Source organism: Periplaneta americana, chromosome 5, assembly GCF_040183065.1.
Source record: "Periplaneta americana isolate PAMFEO1 chromosome 5, P.americana_PAMFEO1_priV1, whole genome shotgun sequence".
NCBI classification, from domain to species: Eukaryota; Metazoa; Arthropoda; class Insecta; order Blattodea; family Blattidae; genus Periplaneta; species Periplaneta americana.
In genome coordinates this window covers 65,397,083-65,409,721 of record NC_091121.1, presented here as the reverse complement: position 1 = coordinate 65,409,721, position 12,639 = coordinate 65,397,083, and the positions used below count along the sequence as shown (strand labels likewise).

The 12,639-nt window shown below is 32.9% G+C and overlaps 2 protein-coding genes across 5 annotated transcripts in view; one reads left to right on the top strand and one right to left on the bottom strand.

The window, feature by feature from the left end:
• Window positions 1-12,639, bottom strand: part of fdl (fused lobes) — a 335,607-nt gene that overhangs the window by 202,188 nt on the left and 120,780 nt on the right. The gene's annotated exons all lie outside the window — the stretch shown is intronic.
• s-cup (stanley-cup) overlaps window positions 1-12,639 on the top strand; it is a 340,619-nt gene that overhangs the window by 305,783 nt on the left and 22,197 nt on the right. For both annotated transcript variants that reach the window (XM_069825936.1, XM_069825935.1), the window contains one exon: window positions 443-590. In XM_069825936.1, coding sequence (XP_069682037.1) covers window positions 443-590 — 148 coding nt within the window. The remainder of the gene's footprint in view (window positions 1-442; window positions 591-12,639) is intronic.

The window sequence follows — 12,639 nt, the reverse complement described above, 5'->3', positions numbered from 1 at the left end:
TGCACATTTCAGCGAGTGTTGACGACCACTGCTCTAGAGCAAAGTTAAAAAATAAAGGTGATAGTGCATCTCCTTGCTTTAGCCCACAGTGAATTGGAAACGCATCTGACAGAAACTGACCTATACGAACTATTATTATTAATAAAATCAAATAAGCGTGTCGCGATATCGTGGGCGTTCAGTAAAGTGTGTCGTCAGTTAATAAAGGTTGGGAACCATTGTGTTAACGTACGAAACTGATGTTGCACAGCTTATGTTAAGTATGGAATTTGTTAGATTATGTATTGTTGTTAAAGGATGTTAATGTGTAACCAATTAGATTATGTATTGTTTCAGAGAGTGTGTTAACAAAAACCGTAGCACGATTGAGTCTCGCTGTTCGCTATAAAGCGTGAGTTTACAGTACACAATTATAACTAACTGCGCTTGTGTTTTGTTGCAGAGCGATGCTGAGCGGACTGATCCTGGTGGTGTTCCTCATCTGCTACTGCTGTCATCGCAACATGAGCAAGAACACGGGAGGGCGCAGCGCCCAGTACTGGCAGGAGGAACCGGAGGTGCCCCTGGAGATATTCACCGTCGACGGACAGGTGGGATCGATGACGTGGGAACAGGAAACTCATGGGTTGTGCAACCTGTTCATTGTTTTAGTCTTCTGTTTCATGAATTTTAGATCGACAGTAAAAAAATAATGACCTCTGTGAATGTTTCCTTCAGCCCGGTTCCCACGTAACTGTGTTATGTATACTACAGTCACATAAAGAAGAAAATTCTCTTGTTGTAATGTGTTGGTGATCCCTCTCAAAGCCTACTGGCCTGATTATAAAAGACTAGAAAGTTTCTAGTGTGTGTTTTCATACACAAGCTACGAGTTTTCCCACCTATTGCCTCGTACAATACACAAATTGTATTCATCTTCAATTTAAATTTTCTTCGTATTCGGGCTTTTCACTGCAGGCTAAAGCAGGGAGATGCACTATCACCTTTACTTTTTAACTTCGCTCTAGAATATGCCATTAGAAAAGTCCAGGATAACACAGAGAGTTAGGAATTGAACGGGTTACATCAGCTTCTTGTCTATGCGGATGACGTGAATATGTTAGGAGAAAATCCACAAACGATTAGGAAAAACACGGAAATTTACTTGAAGCAAGTAAAGGCTGGTTCACAATAAACCGGAAACGGAAACGACAACGAAAACGAGAACGGGAATATTGTTAAAATAAATGTATTTAAATGTGAGCATTCACAACTAACTATTGTGAATGCTCATATTTAAATGCATTTATTCTAACATTATTTCCGTTCCCGTTCTCGTTATCGTTTCCATTCTCGGTTTATTGTGAACCAGCCTTAAAGCGATAGGATTGGAAGTAAATCTCGAAAAGACTAAGTATATGATTATGTCTCGTGACCAGAATATTGTACGAAATGGAACTATAAAAATTGGAGATTTTTCCTTCGAAGAGGTGAAAAAATTCAGATATTTTGGAGCAACACTAACAAATATAAATGACACGCGGGAGGAAATTAAACGCAGAATAAATATTGTAAATGCCTGTTATTATTCGGTTGAGAAGCTTTTATCATCCAGTCTGCTGTCAAAAAATCTGAAAGTTAGAATTTATAAAACAGTTATATTGCCGGTTGTTCTGTATGGTTGTGAAACTTGGACTCTTACTTTGAGAGACGAACAGAGATTAAGGGTATTTGAGAATAAGGTTCTTAGGAAAATATTTGGGGCTAAGAGGGATGAGATTACAGGAGAATGGAGAAAGTTACATAACGCAGAGCTGCAAGCATTGTATTCTTCACCCGACATAATTAGGAACATTAAATCCAGACGTTTGAGATGGGCAGGGCATGTAGCACGTATGGGCGAATCCAGAAACGCATATAGAGTGTTAGTTGGGAGGCCGGAGGGAAAAAGACCTTTGGGGAGGCCGAGACGTAGATGGGAAGATAATATTAAAATGGATTTGAGGGAGATGGGATATGATGATAGAGATTGGATTGATCTTGCTCAGGATAGGGACCAATGGCGGGCTTATGAGGGCGGCAATGAACCTCCGGGTTCCTTAAAAGCCAGTAAGTAAGTAAGTAAGGAAGTAAGTAAGTTATTCGTGCTTACATGCGGAAGCGACTGCACTTTTCTTAGACTTAACGATTTACAAACACTTCCGGGATTTCCATGGTATGATGTTACTATGTCACCTAAACTTTATCTAATAATCTAATAAAACTGTATTTTATCACATCAACGAAAAAACAAACATTCATGTCTTGTAGGAATTGAAACATACGACCAGTGTTGGAATTCAAGAAGAGGAAGCCGGAGAATTCCCCCCTTCTGGACTTTTCCCAAACTTTTGCTTTTCTCTGTTCATTCCCAACCCGGGAAAGAAAATTCCTCTCTCTGAATATAATGATATAATATTATTAGAACCACACCGGCCTCAATAGCGATATTTTCCCCTGAAATTGCATTTCCGAAAACTTAAGTTTTATTTCCTATGCTTCAGTCAAAACATTGTCTCCTCTATGGTCCGTCCTAGGAATCTGTAGAGAAGAAGGACGAAACAAGACCTCCGGGCAAGTGGTATGTGGGAAGGCTAGGGCCAATGATCGTTCTGGGGGCAGGAATTGGTTTGATCAAAGCTAGCAATCGCTTCCAGGGATAGGATCATTTCTATCTGAACTCTACTCTACCTTCTACCACGAGCATCTTACCCCTTAGCGGTCTCGAGCCGATGTTGCCCGCAATACACTCCGGCACAGATAGACTCCGCCCCCATATGCGTGAAGTTACTCTACAGAAAATCCTGGAACGGATTTCCTGTATTGAGCTTATTCTGAATGTTGTTTATAAATATCACGTGGACTGAAAAAGGTCATTCTTTAATATAAAATTAGTGAAAACGTTTCAAACTGTCTTTTTAGTTTATAACTATGCCATGAACCAAAAATATTATACGTTTATTGCTTTCATAAACGTTTGCTGCTATTGTTATCTTCATAATACGAATTTTTAATCGATTTGTGAATTATCTAGTAGGTCTACCTATTAAGTCATAAGGTAGGATAGAAAGGGTAATCATGGTACCAGAAATTCAAAATACCATGTCAGGTGACACAGTAATCAAAATGGATAACTTTATAACGATAAACTTTAAATTCGAATATGTTATAATTGATAAAAAATACTTAAAGTCAAACAAAAGAATTAGTATGTCAAAGAGAAATGTTATTCCCTCTACAATTTTATAATCAATTCGAACACTGCTTCCGACCATGGTTTATATTCAGTATAGTGTTAATCTTCACTTTAAGGCCACTCATATTTAGGTGACTTAATACTTTATTCTCGATTTTTATTGTAAGTTCCTTAACTTCTCAGAAATAATTAGATGCTATGGAAGCTCTATTTTGACAGGGTGCGATAAACGTTTAAGTTAGAATTTCAATTAAATATGTCTTTTGAACGATAGTTTAAAACACGCATTATGATTAATTAAGGGCAAAAGAACCGATTTTTTATCAATGCGTAAAATATATTGGTTATAAAGTAATTAACGTTTAATAGTAGAAATTAGGCCTATATAAGTGCATAACAAAATACTGAGCAATCAATATGAATGGAAAGTGCTATGGGTAGGATTTTGTTGTAAACGTGAACTGTCTGTTGTCCATATTCCACAGGTGACAGTACTGACTCCACCATTGAGAGTGAAGTGGGCCTCATCTGTCCATAGTATTCGAGATAACCACTCTGGTTCAATTTCTATTTGAGCTAAAGCGTACCAAATGGCATTTCGAAAAACTTTTGGAAACCGAAGTGTACCTTCAAAATGTTGTATCCAGAAATTATCAACAAAATTACAGATAATATAAAACCTTATTACTCAACCTAAGTAATCTCCTCTAATATTAACTTATTACTCAACGTTCAAGAGACTAGAAGATGTCTGATCGCACGGTACAGGATGTAAAGGAGAGTTTACAGGCATCATCATAAAATCATTAAGGAAACTTTCTCAAGGAACTACTGTTCTGTATTCCGCGTGTTAAGGGAACTTGTACGTGGACAAAGGAAAATTATTATTATTATTATTATTATTATTATTATTATTATTATTATTATTATTATTACATTTAAACTGTAAATCTACAAAAAGTTGCAGCCATGTATTTATTGTTCTCGCCAAGCTTAGACGACCTCACTCACACCACTCTGCTGACTCGTGCCTTACCCAAAACATAATAAATCATACGATGCATACCTGCTAATTATGTAGCGTTGTCACATTATGACTCTGAATTAGCCCAGCCGCTGGGCTGAGGCAAGTACGATGTTTTTAACAGAGAAGTTAGTAGTTGTCTCTTGCGGCAAGATAAGCTGACCTCTCTACTCGGGCTGAGACCGTCTATGTTTGGCAACGTTGTTATAAAGCAATTCAATTATCGGACGCGGGCAACTGCATAACGTAAACATCGAGAGCATGTTGAAGTGACTTCTTTGACTTCTATCCTCTGGGCTGGGGTCGTCTAAGTTTGGCGAGTACAAAAACTATGTTTCACTATGTAGTGGCAGCTCTCTTATGTCCTTATTGCTGTGAGGTGTTTGTTGTATCTTAGTCCCGGTTTGAGATATAAGGTCAAGAGGTCTATGCATTGCGTACAAACGTGTGCCGAAAAACTTTTATGTTCACCTGTCTTATTATCCTACAATACTAAGAAGCTATTTATCTTACGTGTAAACAGGATTTTTATTACATTCTGAATGTAGCACGATATCTCTGCTTACATTTAAGCTGTATGTGTCACTTAATCCAACGCCTACTCTCAAACAACGATCTGTCACCACAAAATGATACATCTAATATCACATGAAGGGGGAGGAACGACCATCTGCCATCACATCGCATGAACGTAATTCAAGAATTACTACCAGGGCGCGGAGTGTTTGGATCAAAAGTGACCTTTTCAGCATAAATTCAAGGTATCTACATATGCCTCTTTGATTCCAAACTAAAATATATAGGTATGTATTGGGTATACACCCGGTGGCAGTGATATATAATATACAATAATTACAATTGCATGAAATAAAATAAAATAAACGTAAATGAAATAAAATAGAATAAACGTAAATCTATGAATAGTAGATGCAATAAACCTAGGACTGTAAATAAAAACTATTCTACAATAACGCCTACGATAAGCAAAAGTAAATCTAATTTATAAGTACTTCTATTTCACCCAACTATTACCAATTTAAATAATTACATATCACCTTAATTAATTACATACCAACTTAATTACATATCATCTTAATTAATTACATATCACCTTAATTTATTTTCACATCAACTATAGTACATATCATCTTAATTAACTACATATCAACTTAATCAATTATATATCAACTCAATTAGTTACATGACACAACTTAAATAATTACACTGCACTTCCAATTACATTTTCAGTCTAATCTTCTCAACCTTTCCTTAAATGTATTGATTTTAAGAGGACCACCCTGAAAGATTGCCGCAGGTAAGCTGTTCCAGTCTACTATTGTGCGGTTAACAAAGGAAAATTTTGCCACGTCCGTTCTTTGTTTTCTACATTTAAACTTCCTAATATGATCAGCCCTTCCTAAGTATAATAACATTTGTGTGAAAACTCTGGAGCCTCTAGTGAACGGATCCACTCTGTATAATAAAATAATATTTTGTGAAACATGAAAATACAACGCCATATTTTACAATAGCTTTCATTTATAACTCCTACATTATTATTTTATACTTTTTTGGGATAGCCCCAGAAGGTCTCTCTAATCCGTGAAGCAGAACAACAAGAGACAATCGCAACTAAAATCTTGTCACGAAGAGCCCGCACGATAATATGACAATAATGTTTTAACTTTCGCCGGCAGGGAAATAAGCGGATTAGATGTTTACGGAACTTCCTGCTTCTGGTCAAATACAATTATTATGTAATACTATTTTCGCCAAAGCCATGAAACTGGGAACGGAGAAGGAAACAAATTTCACTTCTTTATTTTACAGCTAAAAACTCACGTTCACGCAACAAGTTATGAACAGCTTACAAAGTTGACGACTTTAATATATATAGTTAATTCTATATAATTACATGAATTTTAAAGTATCATTTTAAATTTCTCAATCTGTTAACCTAACTAATATTGTTAGAGTTATAGAAGATTATACAGAACGCTTTCGTTTACATTAGTATTTCAACTATTTTGTTGATTTCTCTATGAAGTCAGTTGTATTTAATATGTCGTCGACATATCCTTGCACATCTTCTCCAAAGTTCATATCTGAATTCATTAATTTATTTTTCTTTCAACTGTGATTGTATATTTGAAACTTCTAACCTATAGATGTTATATATTTCTAGGTTTGCCAACCGTCCCGTATTTCCCGGGACAGTCCCGATTCTATAGCTTAAGGCAGGCATGTCAATTGATGCCCACAGGAGCAAGCGCGCGCTTTAGAGCCCAGGAGAGCCTGAGCGCTTTACAGCGGAAAGGAAAGAGACAGACGAAAGAGGTGGTATATGCCTCTTGGTCGAGCTATATTCAGGGATGGCCAGCACTGATTCAATAGATAAAGGGAAGAGAACTTATTAAAACTGTATCCATGTTAATTTCTAGATTTGCCTGAGAAGTATAAGTGCATTATAAGAATGTAAGTTTTAATTTTAATGCTCATTTTTCACAAGTTTGATTTTTTTATTCAAAAGAAATATTTTCTCAACTTTTCGTATAGAAAAGTGAAATTTTAAGGTATAGGCCTATTTATTTAGTAGCCTTACAGAATGTTTCCGTAAATCTAATATACCGTATATAGGCCTACGTATTACTGAAGATAGTGTATTGAAAATTTTGAAAATATTCGCATGGGAATTGTTTGTAAGGAAATGAATTAACAAAGCAACTATTGTTACATCATAAGCAAAAGATACGTGCCCATGTGTTGTAAAAATGTCAGCTCTATAGCTTCAGCAGATTTCGAGAAAATAATTTAATATTCTAATGATAGGAAGTTGCTCACAAATATCACCTTAAAACCATAATGCGATAAGAGTTTTGTTATGTAATATTAGTTACACTTAAAACAGATACAGTACCTAGGTAACTTTGCTTTGTACTGTAATATTGTTTTGATTAGTTTATTGATTACTTTTGTAAGGCTAAAGATAACATCAATATAAATTCCAACTTATCATGTCATACTCAATCTTTTTCTTTGGAATATCACTTTCTTTATGAATGATGTGTTTCATCCACTTAATACAGTATAATATTATACTACTATGGAATTTAAGTGAATATTCCTTCTTAACTCTCTATTATGTTATTAAGATTTAAAACACAAGTGCAATATTAAGAAATCAGTGTTAGTACTTTTGTTTTACAGACAATATAGATAATATTAAACAGAAAGAAGCCATATAAAAATAACGACATAAAATTTCATGTTCCGTTTGAAGTTTGTGCACCACTGTTTTCTTAATCCAACAGGTTGCTTATTCATATACACAACCCTTCCTCTTTCCATACTTAGAGCTTGCTGCCCGCGCACGACGTCAAGGTCAGAAAAATGCGCTTGCTTTGACATCACTGGCTTAAGAGTTTATTATTCTAAGTGGATATATTATTATTTCTCTAATAAATCGTTTTTAGGGAGATAAAAATTTAATAAAAAAATTAAAGCACTCTCAAGTCTAAGATTGTAGCTTCATGATGCGTGCTGTTGCAATACTTGGATTGAATCAATCAATCAATCAATCGATCGATCAATGAATCAATCAATCAGTCAATGAGGAGAGAGGAGGAAATACCAATCGAAAGGTACATGGTGGTAATCGCGTTCTTGCAACGATTCTTAGAACTCCTGGATGGCTCAATAGTACCGTCTTTCATAATCCAGAGCCGTGTGAGACTCGGACATTCGTTAAACCGAACATTGGACCACTCCGCGAGACGCATGAGCTTCGCATACTGTCTATAGCGCCAGGCGTTCAGTAGCAATATGTCTTTTCTATCTTTCGTAACCGGTCATGCACGACTCTTGTATAAACAACCAAGTAACGTATATATTTGACACATCAACTCTACCTTTCAGTGTATAATAATCCGTTCCCTAATCTTTATTTAATTACTATGCCCTTATTAAAAGGCTAGGATTTTTTTTCTCGAATGTTTCAATCAAGTGTACAATCTCAAGTAAAAAAGAAAATATTAATGCTTTATTTAACGTCATTTTTTATGTTTCTTAGAAATGTAAATTTATTTGAGATTTCTTTTTTCTATTTATATAACCATAGGTAATATCTGTTACGTTGTACTTGGGAAGAAGTTTGCATGACTCCAGAGTCCTGTTTTACATATTCTCTACATTTTCTGACTGTATCTTGTGATCATGTGGTCCGTCATAGCATTAAGCCTTCTAGTCATTATTTTGGCACAGTTTTTATATCTCAGGGATTGTTAATATTACTGTCATTATTGAAAATATGATCAGCATTACTGCTTTATAATGAATTGGGTACTTAGAGAAACCTACGCTTTCTAGGAATTCAAGTGCATACAGACGTCAGTAATAAAAGGTAACAAGCCCGTGTTCAAGGTCTTCCCCGCTCTGTTGTTTCGCGTTACGCTTGCTTCGGGCTGTTAATCTGTGTCATCACAGATCCGCTTCTGCAGCAGCCTTCGAGAGCAAAATTCATGCACGTCATCGTATTTTATGGAAACGAGACTGCACAATAAACTGAAATGTTATAAGGGTGGAACAGTTACAACACATACCAGTGATGTTATGAGCAGTGCTTAGAAGAAAGTAGAAATGTTCTGTGAATTCAGAGTGCGATAATGAAAAAAATTACGGAGAGCGGAAGTTTCCCGTCATTTAAATAATACTTGCAAACTACCAATGTCTGTTTTTGTGTAATATGCACATGACGAAATCCAGTCACATTTGTTTTAAAATAAAGCAGTGATGGTACGATATCTGGTAAAGAACGAATATTTCAATCTGTTTTACCTTCCTTACCTACTCTCTGCTTCTTTCTCTTATTCCTTCTTTTAAATTATTATCTTTATTTTCTCCTTTTTCTTTGACCTTTCATTTCAGGTTTTTTCCTTTGCCTTCATCTTTTCCTTTATTTTCAATTTTCTTCCTTTCCTATCTTTTCATAATAAATAAAAAATAGAAAAATAAAAAAATATATAACAAAATAAAAACTAAATAAAAATAAATAAAAAACAAGTGAACAAACAAAAAACAAATAAATAAATAACAAATAGATAATTAAATAAATAAATAAAAAACAAATAATAAATAAATAAATAATTAAATAAATAAAAACAAATAAATAAATGAACAAATAAAAAAACAAACACAAACAAATATGCATATTCCTATTTAGGCTATTCCTGACGAGTGTACGCCTGGAAACAGGTTTCACTTAATACAGCACCGTTTTTGTTGTAAATTGACTACAGGATTTATTATATGAACTTATCTTCCACTCTACATAAAAATAAATCAGACTTAATTTTTTAATTGTGAAATGACTAGAGGATTTATTACATGACGTTATCTTTCATTATACAGTATATAAAAATAAATCAGACTTATTTTTTTATTGTAAAATGACTAGAGGATTTATTATATGAAGTTATCTTCCACTTTACATAAAAATAAATCAGACTTATTTTTTTAATTGTGAAATGACTAGAGGATTTATTACATAAATTTATCTTTCACTATATATAAAAATAAATCAGACTTATTTTTTTAATTGTGAAATGACTACGGATTTATTACATAAATTTATCTTTCACTATATATATAAAAATAAATCAGACTTATTTTTTTATTGTAAAATGACTAGAGGATTTATTATATGAAGTTATCTTCCACTTTACATAAAAATAAATCAGACATTTTTTTTTAATTGTAAAATGACTAGAGGATTTATTATATGAAGTTATCTTCCACTCTACATAAAATAAATCGGACTTATTATTTTTTTTTTTTGTAATTTTAAAATGACTAGAAGATTTATTATATGAAGTTATCTTTCACTCTATATAAAAATAAATCAGACTTATTTTTTATTGTAAAATGACTAGAGGAGTTATTATATGAAGTTATCTTCCACTCTACATAAAATAAATCGGACTTATTTTTTTGTAATTTTAAAATGACTAGAGGATTTATTATATGAAGTTATCTTTCATTATACATAAAATAAATCAGACATTTTTTTATTGTAAAATGACTAAAGGATTTATTATATGAAGTTATCTTCCACTCTAAATCGGACTTATTTTTTTTTTTGTAATTTTAAAATGACTAGAGGATTTATTATATGAAGTTATCTTTCATTACACATAAAATAAATCAGACTTATTTTTTTTAATTGTAAAATGACTAGAGGATATATTATATGAAGTTATCTTCCACTCTACATAAAATAAATCGGACTTTTTTTTTTGTAATTTTAAAATGACTAGAGGATTTATTATATGAAGTTATCTTCCACTCTACATAAAATAAATCAGACTTATTTTTTTGTAATTGTAAAATGACTAGAGGATTTATTATATGAAGTTATCTTTCACTATACATAAAAATAAATCAGACTTATTTTTTTTTATTGTAAAATGACTAGAGGATTTATTATATGAAGTTATCTTTCACTATACATAAAAATAAATAAGACTTATTTTTTAATTGTAAAATGACTAGAGGATTTATTATATGAAGTTATCTTTCACTTTATATAAAAATAAATCAGACTTTTTTTTATTGTAAAATGACTAGAGGATTTATTACGTGAAGTTATCTTTCACTCTATATAAAAATAAATCAGACTTATTTTTTATTGTAAAATGACTAGAGGATTTATTATATGAAGTTATCTTTCACTCTATATAAAAATAAATCAGACTTATTTTTTTAAATTGTAAAATGGGTAGAGGATTTATTACATGAAGTTATCTTTCACTATATATACAAATAAATCAGGCTTATTTTTTATTGTAAAATGACTAGAGGATTTATTATATGAAAGGGAGAGGATGGTATTTTTTGGTGAAAAATGAGTAAATTAAAAAAAAAATCTTTAAAATACGCTGTGATATGTGTGGATTGCATTGCATAACATTTTGTGGGTATTTGTGTCCTTATCGGATGTTGAGTCGCCATTTTTAAACTTTCTGCGTTATGAATTTTTAAATCACTCGCCCACTGTTATTGTTGTTTCCGGTAAATTAAATAAAAAAAAAATCTTTAAAATACTCTTAGATGTGCGTGGAATGCATTGCATAACATTTCGTGGGTATTTGTGCCCTTATCGGATGTTGAGACATCATTTTTAACCTTCCTGCGCTATGGATTTTTAAATCACACTCCCGCTTTTATCGGTTTCCAGTAACTTCATTTTTTGCTACATTGCCAGACAAAAATGGATATAATTTCTGAACTATTAAAGATACATGCATGAAATTTAGAACAAACATTCTTTAGACTATTAGGAAATGTTTCTCTGTAACAGAATTTTTTTTAAAATTGATTTCATTTAAAAAATATGTCCGTTTGTTTGGAGGGAAAGGAAATCAGAAATTTGTTATTTAATTTAATTATTTATTTTACAAACGTAGGGACCAATATAAAAATTCTATTACAGACAGTTTGTAGAACATGCTTTTGCAAATACATTGCAAAAATCTGTTTTAATCTATCTTTAAAAACGATTTAGGTATATCGGTTTTAGTAGAATCCTCCACTGGATATTTTTTTTTTCAAATTTGGGCCCCCAAATAATTTTTTCAAAATATTTATATTTGATTGAGTTGCTACAGCTATGAGCTCTTTACATACAAAAAATTAAAATTTTACAACAAATATGAAAAAAGTTTAAAAAAAATACCATCCTCTCCCCTGAAGTTATCTTCCACTCTATATAAAAATAAATTAGACTTATTTTTTAAATGAGTTCGTGTAATCCTAGTAAATAAAAGTTTACCTATTTTGGTGCATAGTAATTTAACTGATGCAAGCCCTATCAGTTTTCAATTTATTATAGATTAAGGAACATGGTGAGAAACGCTATAAAAATATATAAATAAATATTTATTTTTAATCTTTGTAAGAGAAGGAGAAGTGAATTCTCTGTATCACGTACTAGACTCTTTTAATCCTCAGAAAGCGTCTTGGTGCTCACATGACAGGACATCAAATGTGACCCAGAACTGCTCTGGTGGTTACGACAAAAATAAAAACTCAATAGCTTCAATGAACCTCGAATCCACGTCATTCTACAGACTGCGCTAACTCCGTTGCCAAGAAAATTAGTAAAGTAACTGAAGTTTAACAACCACCGTTTCTCCAAGAAATACTGGATGTAGCTCCCACTTTGGTAATTTAACTCGAGGTGTTATTAAATATTCTGTGCGCCAATTCCTATGAACAACTCAATTAGGCAGATACGTACGCAGATTGCGCTGTTTTATATTCAGTGTAGACGTACTGCGTGCCAGACTGGCGTGGTTCCGGGTGAATGTTCCCACGGTGACACAAACCGAGGTTAAAAACACAATAA